General features: G+C 45.6%; 2 protein-coding genes across 5 annotated transcripts in view; one reads left to right on the top strand and one right to left on the bottom strand.

Moving 5' to 3' along the window:
- The window catches only part of TDRD10 (tudor domain containing 10), a 75,109-nt gene that overhangs the window by 10,920 nt on the left and 43,578 nt on the right, over positions 1–20,611 (top strand). Inside the window, exon 1 of one of the 4 annotated variants that reach the window (XM_024748137.1) lies at positions 18,602–18,688. The exons of 1 other annotated variant lie outside the window; for it this stretch is intronic. The gene's annotated coding sequence lies outside the window, so the exon portion shown is untranslated. Of the gene's footprint in view, positions 1–18,601; positions 18,689–19,107; positions 19,138–19,238; positions 19,292–20,611 lie in introns of those variants that run through there. 2 more of the 4 variants (XM_024748139.1, XM_024748138.1) reach the window with 2 other exon arrangements.
- On the bottom strand, positions 771–18,535 carry SHE (Src homology 2 domain containing E). The gene is made up of 6 exons (XM_024748132.1): positions 17,473–18,535; positions 14,659–14,785; positions 5,653–5,955; positions 3,231–3,387; positions 2,664–2,783; positions 771–1,246 (listed from the first exon to the last, which is right to left on the bottom strand). The coding sequence occupies exons 1-6, from the start codon at positions 18,076–18,078 to the stop codon at positions 1,060–1,062; spliced, it is 1,500 nt and encodes a 499-aa protein (XP_024603900.1). The 5' UTR covers positions 18,079–18,535; the 3' UTR covers positions 771–1,059.

The raw sequence follows: 20,611 nt of genomic DNA, 5'->3' as shown, positions 1-20,611 counted from the left end.
TATATCTGCTCCGTGACTTGTGGGATCTTAGTTCCCCAACCAGGGATTGAACCCCGGGCCCTGGGCAGTGAGATGTGGAGTTCTAACCACTGGACCGGCAGGGAACTCCCTATATATATATTTTTTTAAGTTACTCTAAAATACAAAGCGAATCCAATTTTAGGGATAAAAATTAAAAATGGCTCCAATAACTAAAATGAGCAAAGGTGAAACAAAATATATCAGAAGTTCTGTATAATTATTCAATAAGAAAACAGCTGTTGAGCTTTGTAAATTTTCAGATTTGTTAAAAATCAGAAATGAAACCTTCGTTGTGTATTTTATTCTGTAATTCAGAATAATGGTAATGCTGCCAATGCTTAATTATATTGGTGATTCTTAAATCAGAGGCATCTTCCTTCTTATTTATGCTTATATTACTGATTTGCTGAAAAAGTCCACAGAAATTGAGAAAACACAAACTTTCTTAATAATCCTTTTGCCAGACCCTACAGTTGTGAATTTTTATGGACTCCGGAGCTGAACTAGGACCCTCAAGAGAGAAATATAGCTTTCTCCAAAGTGCCCTCTATTTACTTATTTTCCACTGTTCGTGCTTTTCCCCCAAGAAGGGGTCCTGTATTACATGCTCTTTGGGTCCACATGATCATTTTTTGTTGTCTTATGTAAAAGCCAAGTGCATTTTTGTTGGTTTGTTTGGAGACCAGGTATTCCACGGAACAACTAGCACATTTTTGGAGAATCTTAATATTTCTGGACTCCTGACTTACCTTTCCTGAGGGTCATGCCCCAAATAGAGCACCCTACTCCAGGACTGGAGGCAACTGGTAAATTATGGTTTCTCATTGTAGAACTACTTAGCAAGGAGAAAAGGGACAGGTCAGTAACCAAGTGTCATGGAATGGATTCAAGGCCGAAGACTTTTTGACTCCTAAATGAAGCGTCCCGCTTCCTCCAAAATATTATGGTGCAGTCCAGCCTTGTCCCCTGAGATACTGGTTGGGTGCTGATGCCCTCCTAGGTGTGAGAGGCCCCGCTGGGGCTTTTGGTGGCTGAACCTTAGTGCAGCTTGCTGTGCACAGGGTAGAGCAAGGTCATATGTTCTGCCCCCTTGAAAGGCAGCTTCTCATTGGAATAATAGTGTACCACTTCTGGGATGTTGTCAAAGACAGCACTCGTCTGATTCAGGGTATACTTGTTGTCTTTGGTCTGAGCCACTATGATGTGGACACATCCTTGACTAGTCCTGGAACAAAACCAAAATTGAGGAGAAGACATGAGTGAGTGAGCAGAGGGATCCCTCCCCACTGAAAACAATCTCAGCCAGATTCACAAGCGAACAGGTTCCCATCCACTACTGGAATTGTGATAGTCAAACAGAAATGCATTCAGCACTCCAGTGAAGCTCTCAGAAGCTTCACAGCCCTCTCAGCTAAATGCGTAGCATCCCTTGGGTTGTTTATCCTTAATACACACAAGTCATCAGGCCCTGGACCGAAAAGAAAAAAAATGTCCAGTCCCTCCTGGCCCCCAAATTGCCAAACTAGTGCTTAAACCCAAGTATGAGACCACGAAGGTGAGGTTTAAAATCACCCTCTTTGTCATGGCTAAAAGGACATGTGTAAGGTTTCCTCCCCAAAGAACACATTAAGAATAATAATAATAATAAAACTGTTTCCTTCCTCCCCCCACGGCCAACCCAATCTGGAAAGACTGTTCCTGGTTGTGTATAATGACAGCTGGCATCGAAGGCTCAAAGATCTAATCCACGAGCCCCAGTCTCAGGAACACAGCAAAGCTATTCCTGGTATTGTGTATCTGGTGGCCTATCCCGTTTTCTGAGCCATGCTGCTCCCCCCGACAACCTCTTATCCCCTCCAGTCTGATTGTTTCAGCTGCAGGGGCTCAGCTTCCTCAGGAAGGAAATGCTGTTAGGGCTCTTGACAATGATCCTCCAATATAGCACCACTGAACTCGCAAGAGCAAGGAGAATTTCCATGACACCAGCTCCACCAGGCCTACCAGGCCAAAATGAATGTTCTGTGTACAACTGGGCAGGGGAGTCATTGCAAGGCAGTGTTTCCTTTTTCATCAGAAGAAACTAGTACCAAAATTGCAGCTGGCATTTTGACAATCAAGGGATCAGATTTATTAAAGTCCCAAACACTAGGGAATAAAAGAACCACTGAACTATCCTGTTAGAAATTATTTTTTTTTAATCAAGAATTATTTCTCTGCTGAGAGGACCTACTTTAGATCACGTAATGTAAGGCAGAAAGTGATCAATGTACAACAGTAATAAAATGGGACTCTCTTTATCGTAAGAGGTATTGGGACATTTACCCAATACCAATTCGGTATTCTTTTTTCGTTTTTGGCCATGCCATGCGGCTTGCAGGAACTTAGTTCCCCAACCAGGGATTGAACCTGGGGCCACACGTCAGTGAAAGTGCTGAGTCCTAACCACTGGACCGCCAGGGAATTCCCCCAATTTTGCATTCTAATCAGAGCATGTCTTACTCTGTTGTCCAAGCAAATGCATCTTATTTTCTGACAGTACATACCCCTGTGAACCACCTTCAAAGTATAGCTTTTTTGCCTGGTCATCTACCCATGATAGGAAAGTCTCTTCTGCATCCGGACAGGGAGGCTACGATACTCACTTTAGTGCAATGGAGTACCTACTGGTCCCTGACTCGCTGTTTCGAACCAGGTACCCAGCTTCTTTGCAGGGTTGTAGTCGACTCTCAGCCTCAGCACGGGTGATGGCACCATGATACCAACTGAAAAATGGGGCAGGGGGAGAAACCACGAGCATCAAGATACCAGTCCAGACAGGGCATCATTCCATAAAGCATTATTTGAAATGAACTTCTAGTGAAAGCTCAAGAGCTGGACTAGATCCTGCTTCCCATTCAAAATAGACAAAATGAGATGTGGGTAATCCTGGATCACAAAACCTATCAATCACCTAAGAGGGAGTTAACAGGGCTAGTGTCATTTTAAAAGTTTTCACTCTATGCGGAGGAATGGAATTTGAGATCAGGTTCTGGGGATGCAGTGCATTCTCTACTCTGCACAAATGCACTGGGCTTTGAAAATGGGTTTTCACTAATAAGTCCCACCCAGACAAGTATTCAGCACCAAAAAGGATCATGTAAAATGGTCCAGTGTGCCCTGATCAAGTTCCCGGTCATTGTGTGTCACACGTATCTGTGGAGGAGACTCACGGCTGCTTCTCCAGTGGCAGGGCTGGGTCCACTCTTTCCCCCTCACTGTGGTCAGAGAGGGTTGGCTTCAAGATCTTCTGGGTCCAACTCTTCTGTCGGTGGTGTTGCCTCACTGTCTCCTCCTTGACGGAAGGTCGCTCAGAGCCTTCAAACTGAACTGGAAGGAAGGCTCCATTTAACATCAGGGGCCACTGAGGTGACCCAGGTAAACTTCAAAGAAAAGACCTTGTCTGCCTCATCTTAGGAAAGAAGCTTTTCCCCCTCTTTAATTTGAGCTAAAATACATTGCAAGGGACTTCCCTGGTGATGCAGTGGTTAAGAATCCACCTGCCGATGCAGGGGACACAGGTTGCAGCTCTGGTCCGGGAAGATCCCACATGCCGTGGAGCAACTAAGCCCGTGCGCCACAACCACTTAGCCTGCGCTCTAGAGCCCGCAAGCCACAACTACTGAAGCCCATGCGCTTAGAGCTGGTGTTCTGCAATAAGAGAAGCCACCGCAATGAGAAACCCGCGCACTGCCAGGAAGAGTAGCCCCAGCTCACCACAACTAGAGGAAGCCCGCGTGCAGCAACGGAGACCCAACGCAACCAAAAATAAATTAATTAAAAAAAATACTGCAAAAGGCCCTGGGATAGCTGAGCTCCTGCTGTCTTTGATATCTGATCAAACTGTTAGCATCCACGTGCAGCCACTTTTTCTGCAAGATATTTATTAATGTAGAACAGTTTTAGAATATGAGAGGAAACCACTTTAGTATATTTCAGCATGTTCTTTTTGTTTTTAAAGATTTTTTCGATGTGGACCATTTTTAAAGTCTTTATTGAATTTTTTATAATATTGCTTCTGTTTTATGTTTTGTTTCTTCTTGGCCATGAGGCATGTAGGAGCTTAGCTCCCCGACCAGGGATCGAACCCGTACCCCCTGCATTGGAAGGGAAGTCTTAACCTCTGGACCACCAGGGAAGTCCCTTCAGCATGCACTTATAAAAAACTCTTCGTTTTGGTATATTTAGAATAAAAGACTAAACAGAGTTACAGGTAATCACTCCCTGCAAGAGCGCATATCATTCTTCGACACCAAATGAAGTTTTCACTATGAAATAATAAAGAGAAAAATCAACTCAGAAAGAAACTACTAATAGTGAGTGCCTTAAAGATGCTATGACATCTAGGTTGGATAGAAGATAAAGAGATAAAATGAGCAGCATCTAGCACTGTAGCAGGTGCCCAGCAGAGATTTGTGGAAAACAATTCTAAAATAAGACAAAAACTGATTTGGGGGTGGGGGAGGGAAGGATTGGGAGTTTGGGATTAGCAGATACAAACTATTATATATAGGATAAACAACAAGGTCTTACTGTATAGCACAGGGAACTATATTCAATATCCTGTGATAAACCATAATGGAAAAGAATATGAAAAAGAATATATATATGTATAACTGAATCACTTTGCTGTACAGCAGAAATTAACACAACACTGTAAATCAACTATACTTCAATAAAATTATATAAAAAAATTAAAGCACACAAACAGAAAACCTGACTCAAATGTTTGCTATCAAACAAACTACCTTTTCTATTCACCCTTTACATTGACTATACTTTTTGTTTGTTTGGCCGTGTGGCTTGCGGATCTTACTTAGTTCCCTGACTAGGGATCGAACCCGTGCCCCCTGCAGTGGAAACACAGCATCTTAACCACTGGACCGCCAGGGAATTCCCTACACTGACTATACTTTTAATCAAAGACATAGCTTTACTGTTAGAGGGAAAAGATATCCCTAACTTTTAAAATCAAAGGCAAAAGAAATTCGGTGGCCAGGGAGAAGCAGGAGGGAGAATTACCTTTAATGACTATTGACAATCTACTTATCAACTTCCTCTTAAGTTATTAAAAAAAGTTCATACTTGAAGAATTGATTCCTTTAGGAGGATTTTTGACAGGAAAAAAAAAAGCTAGCTTCCTCCAGCTTTCCAACCACCTCTCCTCTAATCCATTTGATCCACTACTGGCATCTTATAAACAGGGATTTTAACAGGTTTGAAGAGTAGCACGAAGTAAGAGTTAGAAAAGGCTGCTCTCAATTTGATAGCTTTGGTGGTGATTAGATAAGGTTTTTCAATAGTGACTTAAGGCATTTCCAAAATAGTCGCATACTGCCAAGATAAAGGAAAATAAAGATACCCAGAAGGATACAGGATACATGCAACATTAAGGGCTCGTCTTCAGTCCTGATCTTCCAACCACAGCCAAATTCTCGTTTCCCCATATCATCAGATTTCTTGGGAAAAGAGGCTTGCAGTTGAGGAACATAAAGAAAAGAGCCTTGGCTGCAAAGCCCCGTCTGCGGCTGGCGAGGTTTTCCATCAGGGAAGCAGAAAGCAGGAGGGAGCGGGGGGCGCGGACCCAGCCCTCACCCGACAGCGCCCGCACGATCTGCTCCTTCTTCCACTCCCAGGGCTGCTCGTACTCGGCCGCGGGCCTCTCGTCGTCCTGGGGTAGCCGCGCCTTCCGCTCCGGCCCCTCGGCGCGCGGGCCGCCTTCAGCCGCCGGCTCGTAGGGCGTGTCGTACAGCTGCGGCGGCTTTCCCAGCAGCTCCTTGGAGCTCCGTCTCTTGGCCAGCGCCTCGGGCTTCGTGCCGTTCTCCCCTGGCTCACAGGGGCTGTCGAGCAGCTGAAGAGCCTTCACCAGAGGGTCTTTGGAACCTCGTCGTCTGATTTCTGAAAAACACACACCGTTCACAATACTTTTGAAGAAAAGGTGTCATGGAAGCCCGGTGATGAACCCAGTTACCACTGCACCCCCAACCGACAGGTCTGTCTGGTTGAAGGTGGCCTAGAACGCCTGGATTGTTCCTTACTGGGCTGATGGCTGCCCAGCTGGGGGAAGGGCCCTACAACTTCTTCCCGCCAGTTGCCTGAGCCAGATAATGGGATCAAGCCAGATAATAGGATTGAGTCCAACGATTAGGGGATCACAACCGAAGACAGGCCTGCCTCTGGGGCCGTGCACATGCAGTTTGGAGAAGTGGCCTCAAGGCAACCTGCTCCACAACTCCCCGTCCCCCTGTCTCCTCTTGAGTGTGGTTCACCTTCAAAGCGTTTACATCTTGTTAGGAAGCTGTGATCAAAGTTATGTTAATAAAAATTGAGTGTTTACTATATTCAAGCACTGGGCCACCACATACACTGAGGTAAGATATTTATGTGCGTCAGACAGCGTTCTTGACTTCTAGGCGGTTTCGACGTAGTGACATGTTCACAAATAATACTTAACAGGCTAACAACGACAGAATAAATAAAAGTAAAAGAGGAGTTGGGGGAAAAACAACAAAAATAGTATCTCAAGAGCTAACATTTAGCCATAGTGTACCATGCATTGCATTTTTCTAAGTGCATTGTAATTTTCACAACCGCCCTATGAGATAGGTTCTATTAGTTCCCTATATAACAGAAGAGAAAACTGAAGCACAAAGAGTTTAAGGAAATTGCCCAAACCAGCAAGTGCAAAGCCTGGATTCAAAAGCAGGAAGTTGGGCTCTAGAAGCCATACTCTTAGCCACCACACTTGGACTGACTCCAAGTGGAAGAGAAATGGAAGATGCATTGACTTTGATAGAGAAGGTCATTTCCAGTGGAGGAAGCTGCATGAGTGAAGATATGGAGGTGGGAACTAGAAAGGGCTTGTTCCCATCAGGGGGAATCGAGAGAGAAGTTCAAAGGACAGAGGCCAAGAGAGGAGAGGGGTAGCGGGAAAAGAAGCTGGAAAAGTAGGCAGGACAGGCACCAAAGTGCAGAAGTTTTAAAAGCCAGAATTAAAAAGTTTATATTGTGGAGAACGATTGCTAGTTTTTAAACAGGTAATAATAATTATATTTGTGATTTGCTGGAAGATAACTCCAACACAGTGTACAGGACAGAATAAAGGTATGGTCTGAACGGAGGCACAGAAATGGATGCAAAAAACCGGATGCAAATCAACCAACCACCAGCTAACCAGCCAGCCAGCCACAGTGGGAAGGAAGCAGCAGCGTCTGGGGACTGACCAGCTTGGGGCCCAGAGGCCTTGGCAGGTAGAGTCAGCGATGACTAGAGTCTCTGACAACCAGAGCTGGTGATATAGGCCAACAGAAGTTATCATGCTGTGGTTCCTCTAAATGCCCACGAGGAAGCCTTCAATCTGTCCACCCGGTCACAGTGAAGGAGGACTTTTCTAACACAAACACCTCACCTCATCACTTAACACCCAATAAGTTCTCAAATGTCCACTTACAAAGTGCAAACTGCTCAGCATGGCATGGGACACCTTCTGTGGTCACATCACTGCCTCCCTCTCCAATTTCTTCTCTCAATACCACCCTATCCCTGAACCCCTTAAAATCCAATTCTTTGTTCCAACCAAACGGAACTTCTGAAGTTCCCTGCACACTGCACTGTCTTATACCCACCAGTGTTCTGGTGATCTGCCAGTCCTTTGGAGTCTAGCCTAGCATCTCCTCCTCTTTCCTGCCTACCTTCTCCTCCAGTGCCCCATGTCCCCCAGGTGCCACCGCTTTGCCAACCCACTCTCACCTTGCATCTCTCTCAGTGTATGGATTTATTTGTTGATGTGTCTGTATTTCCAATTTGGTGGAGACTGCCAGGCCAGGGACCCCCATGTCTTGTTTTTGTAGGAAACAGTTGTGCTAAATAATGGTTGGATGGATGGATGGGAGGAGAGAGGGAGGGGAAGGAGCTCTAGAACTTCTCCAGGCAGGTGACAGTATGGACCTGGAGCTCGGCAGAGAGATGAAGGTCAGAGGTACATGTCAAGGAGTTACTCACAAATGGATCACTGTTGGTATTGTGAGAATGAAAGCCATCACCAGAGAAAAGGAGGCTGATTGAAAAGGAAAGAGGATCAAAGGCAAAATCTGGGACTTCTTCAGTTAAGGGTGGATGGAAGAAGAGGTGCCACCAAAGAAGACTGAGAAGGAATGGTCAGGTAAGGATGAAGAGGATCAGGAGACTTACAGTGCCATAGAAATGAAGGAAAGTGAGACTTTCTACAGGTAACTGAAAATGGGCATGGTGACACTCTATAGAGAAGAATCACTGACTCCTTAAGACTTCTATAACGAGGAAAGGATACATCCTAGGGAAAAGTTATTAAAATCAGGACACTAAATTCAAAGGGGCAGAATTTATTAGTAGGATGAGGTTCTAATTCTGCTGGATAGGGCCCCTTACTGCAGCTGGCTCCAATCCTATAAAAATGCAGTTCTAATGCATTAGAATCACCTGGGAGAGCTTTAACAAATACACATGGCTGGGTCCCATCACCACAGGTCCTGACTGAATTGAGCTGGGGTAGAGCCTGGGAGTCAGAGTTGCAAAAGCTCCCCCAGGTGATTCTAATAAGAAGCTAAGCCTGAGAAGCACTCCCACAACACCTGGGTCCCCACAGTCCCCATCCCAGTTCCTCTTGCCCTCCAGAGCTAATCTTATCATTGCTAGCCCCAGCCCAAGGAAAAGGGTCCTCCTACTATCAAAAACTTCCACATCCGAATGTGAGAGTTAGAAGGACTATTCCCCATCCCCAGGCCAGGAAGGTGCCTGGGGTTATTTGAGGTCTCCTGCATCTCTGGTTCAAGCCTCTTGACTTTCAATCGACAGTCTTTTTTCTTCATGGCTTATTCTAGATGGAGTTATGGAAAACAAGAAACAAAAAACTCACTCTGCTCTTGGTTCAATTAAGATAAGCCTGGAATTTATGAAAAAGAACTTTTCTATAGAACTAGGAAAGAGGAAAGAGAAAACACAAAGGAGTTCAAAGGACTAATTTAGAATTTTAAAGTTTCTGATCAAAACCTAAGTTTACCCTCAGACTGGCACAGGCTGGGGAAACCTTTCCTAAGGTCCCTGCTTCAATTCTGTCCCAGTCGAACAAAACAGAAAAAGGCTTGACTTCAACCTTAAGATAGAAGGAGTCCTGCTCACAGGAAAGTTCAATGAGTTTGTGTTAAAATGATGTACAGTGATTAGAATCTTGAGTTCTTATTACACATGTATTTGGGTTTTTACTTTTGAGATGAGGCAACACTTGTATTCCTTCTATTTCATTTTATTAATTTTTTTTTTGGCTGCACTGCGTGGCATATGGGATCTTCACTCCCCAACCAGGGATTGAACCCGTGCCCCCTGCAGTGGAAGTGCAGATTCTTAACCACTGGACCACCAGGGAAGTCCCAAATATATGACTGTTTCTTTTCTTTTTTTTTGGCCACACCACGTGTCTTGTGGGATTTTAGGTTCCCGGACCAGGAATCGAACCCAGGCCCTCTGCAGTGAGAGAGTGGCGCCCTAACCACTGGACCGCCAGGGAATTCAGCATTCCTTCTATTTTAGATAGTCACTGCACACTTAGAGCTCTGGGAAAAACACTGGAAAGTATACAGCTGAGAATGTTCCTTCCCAGGATGATCCTGGGATTGGGCAAAATCTGCAGAGTATGATCATCTTTTTCAACAATGTTTAATTACGGGGAAAAATAGGGCTTGAGCGCAGGGCCTATCTGCCCCTTCAAGGGGAGTAACCTTCCAGTCCCTTCCAGCACCTGGCTGCCCCCAACCTGAGGTGCCATAGAAACAGAAACAATTGCGGGGGCTGCAAGCCGACCCTTCCTGCAGGGAGAATAGCCCCTGACGTGCAGAGCTGGCTCCGAGAGGAAACGAGCCTGAGAAGGAGGAAATGGCTAGAGGAAGCTACGCCCTGGCTCTGCCGATAGAGGCCATTTACCACGGCAGACAACAGAATACAGCCAACGGGCTGCAGATAAACACCCATCTCACCAAGGGCTGAACTGAGGCCTGACCTGCACCAGTTCATATCTGCAACTGGTTGCCGTGAAACATAATATTGGCTGAAAATTTTCCCTTCTCAATTCCCAACTCTCACGGTACATAAGTATGCCATCTATATTTAAAAACATCAGCAGAAGACTAAGACTTTCTTTTGCTAAATTAATTCTAGTTAGCAATTAATATCCCCCTATACGTGTTCAGAATTCTCTTTGAAAATGGAATTCTCTCTCCAGAGTGTCTAAATAATTGTGATATTTTTCACATATGCATGTACTAGGCGTGTTACACCTGCAGCTCAGTGGAGCCTTATCATAATGCAGCAAGAGATGTTAGCCCATTTTCACAGGTGAAAAAACTGAGGCTGTGTAGTAGTCAGCAGGGGAGCCATTCACTACTAGCTCCAGAGCCCATGCCTCCTCTATCATATCTTACTTTATGCCTCAAAGATTTCATGTAGAATGCTAGTTACAACTTCTGTAATGTACATTTTCCCTTAATCCATTCCATGTATTCAAAACATCAAACTTAGAGTCTCATAAGGCTCTATGTTTCTCTTAGAATCAGCAATAGGGATCTTTTACCAATGTTTAAATTTTGATTTAAAATTAATATTTTCCTGTCGAACAAATCTAAATATCTGAACAAAAGCAGATATAATTCAGAAGTCCTGAAACTTAAGTTTAACAAGCAAAATATAGACAAAGTAAATAAATCAAAAAGTCTTCTATTTATATTTTTTCCATAATGGATAATTTTTTAAATGGAGACTGAAAAAACGAGGTTCTCCTTTAGATTTGACTATCTACACCAAACAATAAAACCATTTGGAGGCAACAATAAAAATTTAAAAACAATCTGTGACTGGAGCTCGGTAACTAAAACCAAAGGGTGTTGGATGACCTGGTATCCCCACTCTCCAGCTGCATAACTTGGACAAGTTATTGAATCTTTCAGAACCTTGGTTTCCTCATCTGTAAAACAGAGCCTTCTAACACCCACTACTCAGGGCGGTAGGATTTAGTGGGGTAATCTGGCAACTTGGCACCTAGTAGACGCTCGACTTGTGTGATATCAGCTGCAGAAGGAATTATCATGCTGAATGCTGGCTCATCTTAGGGAACTTCTAAAGATCCTCCCAATGCTAACGTTTTAATCTGGTGGCGAAAACTTATCATGCTAAATTAAGTAGAATGTTTCTGCTAATTATTTAGCTAAAACGTTCCTGCAAATCTAACAGAACAACAACAGGTTTAAACTAATATTGCCTTGTACTGATTGTCATATCTTTATTAACAATCCTTTGGAGAAATCTAAGTGAGCATTTATTCATAAATTTATAAATCCTTAGCTTTTAAAAGTTAAGAGCAAAGTTTTGGGCAGGGGGGAATCCAGGGAGCCTGGGTCCCCTAAGCCTTGGCCATAGGAAAGTAATAAATGCCTCAATTTCTGTTCCTTCCTCTGTTCCCTGAGGCAGACGGTGATTCTTATTCTCCTCTTCATGGCTAAGTGCTAAGTGACATATTTTCCGCTCTGTTAGGTCTGTTTGCCCCTTGGGTTGTGAGGTCCATAAGGACATGGGTCCTGTGCATCTTGTTGCCTGGATGCCCAGAGCCCAGCACAGGGCCGGGTGCATGGTAAAGAAATGCCTAGGAAATATCTGATGGTTGTTACAAAATACCATCATGAACAGTGTTCTATACATCCAAGATATTGTTGAAATCAGGCATGTTACTTCCACTTCACAGGTATTAAAAAGGCAGTACTGGGAATTCCCTGGTGGTCCAGTGGTTAGGATGCCATGCTCTCACTGCCGAGGGCCCGGGTTCAATCCCTGGTCGGGGAACTAAGATCCCACAAGCTGCGTGGCATGGCCAAAAAACAAAACAAAACAAAACAACACACCCAAAAAGGCAGTACAGAAGTTGGGTGCTCCACAGTTAGATCATATTCTTCAGAACCCTCTCTATCTCCTGCTGAAATAAACAAAATCCCTAACATTTCTCAAGAAATGTGAGACATTTCTGAGCTTGGACTTGACAACCAAGCCCACAGGGAGCAAACTGAACAGCGAAAAGTAAAAGGTTTAAAAAAAAAAAAAAAACAAAAAAACCCACCCAGCAGCAAATCTTTTATTCCCAGCTTCCGATAAACCCACTTCCTGTTATTCTGTCCAGCTGTGTAACCTATGCATAGAATAAGAGATATATTCTCTTATACCTTTGTGATATATATTTTATATATATACAAAGCACATAAATATATATCACAAAGCACAGAGAAGGTGCTTTGTGATATATATTTTAAATGAAGGGCTTTTTAAATTCACCAATATAATATTTTTTAAAACAGCAAAGGAAAAAAAGCTAGTAATTCTTAAATGTTAGTAATTTAAATTTTTAATAAATTTGAATTTATCCTCCAATTGAATACATTAGTTTTGTATTACTAAGTAAATTTATTCAGATAAACTATTTAAAACAGAGCCTGGAACTTAATAAATGTTCAAATATTAAATGCTAGCTACTACTATTATTACATTTATTTCGTACTGGACACTTTGACTTTTATTTTTTTAATTTTTAAATTTTATTTATTTATTTTTTGGGGAAAAGCAACAAGTTACATAACAACTTTTGACTGTTAAATACAACTTTCCTTGTGAGTCTGAGTGGAAAGGTGCCTTGCTTATATGTAAAGTTTAAACTTTTTCATACATCATTTCACAGGTCCTGAGGCAGCTTGGTGTAGAAAGCAGACCACCCAGTCTGGAGTGGGAAGATCTGGGTTCCAATTCCTGCTCTGTCTCTTGAAGTGTCTTATGAACATAGGAGAGTCAGAATCTCTTTGATCTTATTTTCTACCCTGTAACAAGGGGGTAGTATAAGGGTCCCCTAGTTTCAGGGTTTTGTGGTGATTATATGGGGAGAGAAAAAGACATTCACTTTAAACGCAAAGCACTTTCCCTATTATCAGTGTGGCTCCACAAAAACAAAAAACAAAAAACCTGAGATAATATAGATAAACTACTTACTCCAATTAAAGAGAAAGAGAGGAATCAAAACCAAAGGACAAAGAAAGGTGAATCAAAACAAAACATTCATTTTTTGCTTTTTTAGAAAATCTTTTCCCTCAGTTTTATGTAAAAGAAAATCTTTCCTCCTATTCCTTTCAAGCCTCTGATATTTTTTAAAATTCTGACTAAGTTCATTTTCACTTCCTTTCATTCACAGATTTCATTAGAGGTCACAGTCCAGTGACCTTCAGGGTCACAGCCTGGTCAGGGTACACCCTTCCCAAATGTGATGCCTTATCTCTGTAAGCAGAGAGCAGGAAGCAGAGCAGTGCTTTCCTGCTGCAGCTCAGTCTCACTCTGAAGCCTGTCTTGACCCTTCCAGGGTGCTGCAGTTACCCTCATGCTCAACTCTTCTGAGACTATGCTTATGGAGCCTGAGCTTACAGCTTTTCTATCTGTTTTTAAACAGAAGAGACAAAGTCTTTAATGTGTGACCAATTATTCCTTTCCCAGGCGGGAAACCCACGATGTTCAAACAAGGCTCCCTTGAGTCAGCACTTAGAAACTGCATTTTTTCATTCCAGATTAAAGCATGTTTTAAGGAAAATTAGGTGAATAGATAACTTACTCTAAAATTGCACAAATAAATCGAAATAATTAGTTTTTAAAGTATTGTTTACACCAACTTAAGAGAATTATGAATAAAAGGGAAAAGTGTGACACAAAAAATGACAGTGATTGCTCAACTCACAAGTTGGAATTATTCCAACTTGAAAAGTTACAAGAGTAGTCAACTTTAGTTTTAGGATGTTTGCCTTGAGTGGTTTGGCTCATGTCAGTGATTAATACTCATTCCTTAGTAATTAAATTTTTTTCCTCCAATATCGTAAAGCTTGTTGAGAAATCAATCTTCTACTATAAAACAGAGGATCACATCATGTCTGCAACTTTTTTTTTTTTGCGGTACGCAGGCCTCTCACTGTTCTGGCCTCTCCCGTTGTGGAGCACAGGCTCCGGACGAGCAGGCTCAGCGGCCATGGCTCACGGGCCCAGCCGCTCTGCGGAATGTGGGATCTTCCCGGACCGGGGCACGAACCCATGTCCTCTACATCAGCAGGCGGACTCTCAACCACTGCGCCACCAGGGAAGCTCTCTGCAACTTTTAACAACTTAAAGTACTTTAAGTATGTGTTAGTCCCTTGGTACAGATTTATGACTCCCATTATGGATGTCAAAGCTTTGAAAGTGGCCAAAGAGTGTATTTAAATAATCTTAAAACTGAAGGTCACATTCTGAGCAGATCTGCAAATTCATAAATGTCATTTTGCATAGAATTAGAAAAACTTTAAAGACTCCCACAAATTCTAAAACTGAAGGACAGAAAACCATTAGGGATGTTAACCAGATATTTTGACTTTAGTTTTGAGTATAATTCTGTTTCTTCCACTCAGCAGGATCTGGTATAGTCCCTTCTCCCCTCTTCCCAAAATACACACTGGTGATTATTTTTACTACGTTCTGAGTGAGTGTGAGATTTCAGTCTGTATAAAGCAGCTCCTGGTTACAAACCTGTTATCATTTGCTGTGCATCATAGGGTTCCATGTATCCATCATTCTCCCCTACTCTCTCTGCATCCCTTTGGCCTTTCGTCCATTTAGCATCATAAGGGTCAGCGTAGTCTTCTAAAATGATGACCTGTAAAAGAACCAGACAGGGGAGTTGCTAAGGACTGTCATATACCAGAGTGACAGTGGTATCAAAAAGACTGCTAAAAAACCTGCAGACCCAAAAAGAGGTCAAAATTTCCAACCAGTTCTGAAGAGCTTTTGCACTTGATTACACTATTATCCACCCAGCTGGACAAACACCTGGTTTATTCTGGTAGTATAATTGATTGGCAACAATCCATCTAAATTCTCCTGCTTATCCCCAAGGCTCTTTTCACCTCCCTCTCTCTCTCCAAGCAATAAGGCATTTGCTGGTTAAAGTGTAGCAGGGGTGGGTGGCAGAAGGTGGAAGATGTCTATGGCTTTAGAGCACAAAAAAATGAACTGGTCTACTACATTTTCCATGATTTTGTTTTTTTTAATGCCAACCAGTTGAGCAATATAGCCATGGTTAAGTCAGCCCATCACCCACTGATACTGAACATCCACCAGCACTGGCTAGGCACTGAGAGGGAATAAAATAAGACCAAGACTTACTTTTTGTCCTCGAGGAATTTGTAACAGCTCTAAAGAGGCAGGCTTCATAATAAGAAGCCTAAGAAATAGGTCACAGCTGAAGAGTATTGTGGGAGTTCTAGGTTCAATAATTTATAGGCAGACTGATTCTCACAGACTACGATCAGATAGAGTTTTGATCCGTATTTGCTACAGAAAGCATCCATCCTTCCAAAAATAGAAAAGTGCCTGGGAAGGTGGTGTGAGTGCAATAGTTCTGTTCTGCAGCAGCTGGGTGACAATGTGGGTGCTTAGGGAGCCTGAGCTTGACAGGTGCTTCTCAGGGAGGAAGAGTTTTATGGGGAAAAAAGATATATTCATTTTTAAAGCACAGCACTTTATCTATTGTCAACGTGGCTCCACAAATAAACAGCTAGGATAGTATAGATAAACTACTTATTCCAGTTAAAGAGAAAGAGAGGAATAAAAACCAAAGGTGAATCAAAATTAAGGGAGGAAGCCCCAGACCTTGGTACAATCTCTGATTACATTCTCCAAAGAGTTCACGGAGAAGCACCACTGGAGCTGGCAGAAGAATCCAGCTAAACAGGGAGAAGTGAGGAGGAGGGGACAGCCTGGATGAGAGTCCTCTTCCTGGGAGGAGATGGCCTAAGAAACTTTAGACATCTAGAAGCGACGACCGATAACCGGGCAATCACTGCAGAGGACGGTGATCACCATTCACTCCCTCACTCCATTCTTCTTGCCTGAACATGTGTACTGCATCCCCAAGGTACAGCGAGGAACACGAAGCATGATACTCAGTGCTTGGCTGCAAGGTGCTTATGATCTAGTTAAGCACATGGAGAGACCACTGACTAATGTCTGGACGAGCTGATCATCTCTCCATGGCTCTCCTGGCAGTGTCTGGCAGGGGGGTAGGTACGCTGTAAATACTTGTGGACAGAATAAGTGGAGGAATGAATAGAAGTGCCAATGCAGACACACGTGGTATGTGCTACCACTCCTGACTCCATCCGGGTGGGCCACATGTTTGAAGACTGGGCAAGAGAAAATTAAAGTTCTCATGACAGGGAAGTGATTGCCTGGGCTGGAGTCTGAAAGCTGGGGGTAAGCTCTTCTCTCTCTCCTTCACACGGAACAGCAGATTTAAAAACAAACTAACAGGGACTCCCCTGGTGGTCCAGGGGTAAAGATTCCACCTTACAATGCAGGGGACAGGGTTTCGATCACTGGTTGGGGAACTAAGATCCCACGTGCAGGGCTACTGAGCTCTCGCGCCTCAAACTACAGAGCCCACGTGCTCTAGAGCCTGGGCACCACAACTAGAGAAGAGAAAACCTCCTGCACGCCACAACTAGAGAGAAGCCTGAGCACTGCAACTAAGACCCGACGCAGCCAAAAAAAAAAAAAAAAGAAACAAACAAAACCCCACTCATCTCTGTAAGAATGAGTGGGTCTCTTCACATGTTCACACTCCTTTTCTTAACTGTCTCACGTTGGACAGCACCCAGAAAACCTCCGTGTGTAAGAAGCAGGAAACACCTTCTGTCCTGATCTGTAATTTCCCTTCAGGGCACTTCCTTGTCCTATTCTGTAGCCTCTGCAGTCCTTAGAGCCCTGTGCCCCTTATCCTATATGGCTCCTGTACAGTAAATGTTCAAGGGATGAATGAAAGGGCTGTAATCTTGTGGTGCTAGTGAAGGGCTGAGAAACCCTTTACTGGGTTGAAGTGCAAAGAACGATGGCGCTTCCAAAAAACAGAGAAGGGGGTTAGTTGAAATCAATACTTAAAACAATTTAGAGGTTACCATTCCTTATGCTCAAGAAGGATAAAATTTACACACAAATCTAGCTTTGCAATTCCCCTGGATTTCTAAATTAAAATAAACCACATCTACAAGTGGATCACATTTAACAAAGCACCCAACTGTCTCATTCAATAATTCTTCTGATAACAAAATTAAATGGGAAGTACATTTCTGCCAAGTTCCCCAACGCCAGAATGAGAATTTTTCAAGATTAAAAAAAATATCTATTTTAAAAGGTCACTTAGGAGTCAAATGTTAGAGGGGGTAAATACATCCTCACCTTCTCTGAGGTATAAAGAACCCTAGAGTTTAGCGGGTTCACGATGCTCCCTTCCCACTGTTCCGCTTCAGTAGGGGAGAGGTGGTCCAAGGGAGGTTGTATTCTTACCGTGTCTTGCTGCTTAATAATCTTGCCCTTGTCCAGTTCGGGTCCCAGGGAGGAAGGGGAAGAGGACGCGGAGGAAGAGCTGCTGTTGCTACTGCTGCTGCTACTACTGCTGCTGGGGTAGTTGCTCTTCCCATTCTTCTCCTGAGTGTCCACCTTGATGAGCCTGTTGATGTAGGTGCTGCAGCCTGAGCTCTTGGCCGCGCCCCGGTGGGGCTCCTCCTCGGTGGCCCGGGAGTTCTTGCGGCCCTTGCCCGCGGCGGCCTGAATCAGACCCTGCAGGCTGTCTCGGGATAGCCGGCTATCCTTGGGGGGGCCGACCCCGGCCCGGCTGCTCCCCAGCTCGGCCGCCGAGTTCTTTCGGCCCTTGCCCGGGGCGGGCCCCGCGCCGCCCGCCTCCGAGTTCTTGCGCAATTTGCCGCCTCCCCCGCCGCCGGGCTTGGCCCGCTCCGACACTGTCTTCAGGTTCAGGGGGAACTCCTTGAACCACTTGGCCGCCATGAGGGGGGCCCGGCCGGCGCGGCTCAGGAGCGTCGTGGCCGCGGAGCAGGCGAGCGAGGAGGCCCAGCTTAGACACGGAGAAGCGCCAGGGGCCGGGGGCCACTGCATTCCCCGGGGCTGGGGCGCTAGAGGCCGCGGCGAGGCCCCGCGACGGCTGCTCCGCTCGTCCCGGGCCGGCCGTCGCCTACACCCCGCAGGGTGGGGCCCCTATGGCCCGGGGAGGGGTGTTCGGGGCGCCGAGCGGGCGGGCGCGAGCCGCCGCTCCGGACACGGACGGCGACAGGCACGACGCACTGGGGCCCCGCCCGAGCTCGTCTTCAGCGCCTGCACGGCCAGGGGCTCCGCGGGTCTCCGGGGGCGGCGGGCGCCGGGGGCTTCCCCTGCGTTTTCCTCCCGAAGTGGGAGAGGCCGGGCCCACGGAAGCCCGGGGACAGCCCTGCCCACACTCCCGGGGACCAGGGGAGACGAAGCGGAGGCGGCGGGAGTGTCCCCGGCGCCGCGACGGACGGTGGGCCGCCAGCGGGCAGCCCGCCCTCTCCGCGCGCCCCTCCCCTCCGAGGCTGGCGCCTCCCCGCCCGCCACCTCCCGCCCAGATCCGGGGGCGCCGGGGTCAGTGCCTCTGCAGAGGCGGGTCCGGGGTGCATGTTCGGGGGAAGGTAGCAGCAGCTCTACGTGCTGACCGGTTGCGCCCGCGTGGTTAGGGACCCCCACGTTTTGGGTAAGCAGCTCCCCATCTGCACTGAGCCGGTCTCGGCCAGGCGCTGCCTTCAAACGCAGTCCAAGTGCTCCACGTGCACCTCTCCGACCCAGGATGGGAGCCCCTCCACTCCTAAAAGAGCTAGGCGTGCGCCACTGTCACTCGCTCCACTCTCTCTGCAAGCATATTTTGGGGTTGTGTGTGGGGGGAGGGTGTCTATTAAAAGCGGGAGCAGGGCCCGCGGACGCTTGCTCCCGAGCCGGTGCAGTTACCGTCCTAGCGAGCACTCCTGGCGCTGCGCAGCTAGCACGCAGGTCTTCCCGCCCGGCCGGGCTGCAGCCGCCCGGGGATTGGCTGCGGAGGGGCGGCCCCGCCCCGTACCCCGCGGGCGTCGGAGGAGTAGAAGCGCGCAGGAAGGAGCTAAGGCTCAGCGTCTGGGCTGCAGGCTGGATGTACCTGGCAGGGAGAAGGTACCGCTTTTTGGTTCCCGGCCCCGGGCTGCCGGGCGGACGGTGGCGGGGACCTGGGCGTTGGGAGGCGTTTGTGGAAACTGCACCTCTCATTTCCCCCCCATGGTGGCGGGGCGCGTGTTACCCCTCGGAGCTTGTCGCTTGCTCTCGCCAGGTGCGTCTGCAGAACGAATTTTTAGTGGGGTTGGTGGGTGGGAGTGGATACCAGGCTGAATTTAAAAACTTTAAATTTAACTTTTTAGCTTAAAAAACTAAACGTGCTGTTGAGGCTAACGCAATACGTTCTAAATCCAATACAAGCCAGGGGGACTGAATGATCCTGGCCACTCATTGGCTTCATTTGTGTGGGCGTTGGTTTGTGAGGTGGAGTGGCAAAAGAAATGCTTGCTTATTCCAGCCATTCTTGAAAATGTGCCTTACCTTTAAAAAAAAAAACTTTATTGAGATATAATTTGCACACCATAAAATTCACCTGTTTTAGGTGTACAATTAAAAGGGATTTAGTATATTTACAGTGCAGCCATCACCACAATCTAATTTTAGAACATTTCCCTGTTTAGAGCATTTGGGGTGCCAAAAGGAAACCTTGTTAGCAGACACTCCTCATTCCCCGCTGCCCCCCCCACCCCCAGACCTAGGTGGCCACCAATCTACTTTCTGTCTCTACAGATTTGTCTAGTCTGGACTTTTCATATACGTGGAATCATGCAATATGTGACCCTTTGTGTGTGGTTTCTTACTATAGCATCATGTTTTTGAGGTTCATCCATGTTGTGGCATTTATCAATATTTTAGTCCACTTATATTGCCAGATAATATTCCATTCTTTGGGTATACATTTTATTTATCTGTTCATCTGTCAGTTGATGATCATTTGAGTTGTTTCTTGTTTTTTTAAATTTAATTTGTTTTTGGCAGCGTTGGGTCTTCGTTGCTGCATGTGGGCTTTCTTTAGTTTCTTTCTTTAGTTGTGGCCGGGGCCACTCTTCCTTGCGGTGTGCGGGCTTCTCATTGCGGTGGCTTCTCTTGCTGCGGAGCACGGGCTTTAGGTGTGTGAGCTTCAGTAGTTGCAGCACGCAGGCTCAGTAGTTGTGGCACAAGGACTTAGCTGCTCCGTGGCAGGCATGTGGGATCTTCCCCGACCAGGGATCGAACCCGTGTCCCCTGCATTGGCAGGCAGATTCTTTAACCATTGCGCCACCAGGGAAGTCCCTGAGTTGTTTTCTTTTGGATATTGTGAACAATGCTGCTGTGAATATTTGTGAACAAGTTTTTGGTGGACATCAATTTTAATTTATCTTGAGTAGATACCCAGGAGTGGAATTGCCGGGTCATATGGAATTCTTTTTAACTTTTTGAGAAACTGCCAAACTGTGTCCCAAACGGCACCACTTTACGTTCCCACCAGCAATATGAGGGTTCCCATTTCTCCACATCTCAACACTTATTGTCTGTCTTCTAAATTATAGCCCTC

Source organism: Neophocaena asiaeorientalis, unplaced genomic scaffold, assembly GCF_003031525.2.
Source record: "Neophocaena asiaeorientalis asiaeorientalis breed wild unplaced genomic scaffold, Neophocaena_asiaeorientalis_V1.1 scaffold76, whole genome shotgun sequence".
Taxonomy (NCBI): Eukaryota; Metazoa; Chordata; class Mammalia; order Artiodactyla; family Phocoenidae; genus Neophocaena; species Neophocaena asiaeorientalis.
This window is presented reverse-complemented; position numbering and strand designations above follow the sequence as displayed.

Coding starts and splice junctions, on each gene's coding strand:
- SHE (XM_024748132.1), bottom strand. CDS start 18,078: ATGCAGTGGCCCCCGGCCCCTGGCGCTTCTCCGTGTCTAAGCTGGGCC. Junction 14,786..17,472: donor TTATTAAGCAGCAAGACACG/GTAAGAATACAA, acceptor GTTCTTTTACAG/GTCATCATTTTAGAAGACTA. Junction 1,247..2,663: donor AGGTACTCCATTGCACTAAA/GTGAGTATCGTA, acceptor GTTTTGTTCCAG/GACTAGTCAAGGATGTGTCC.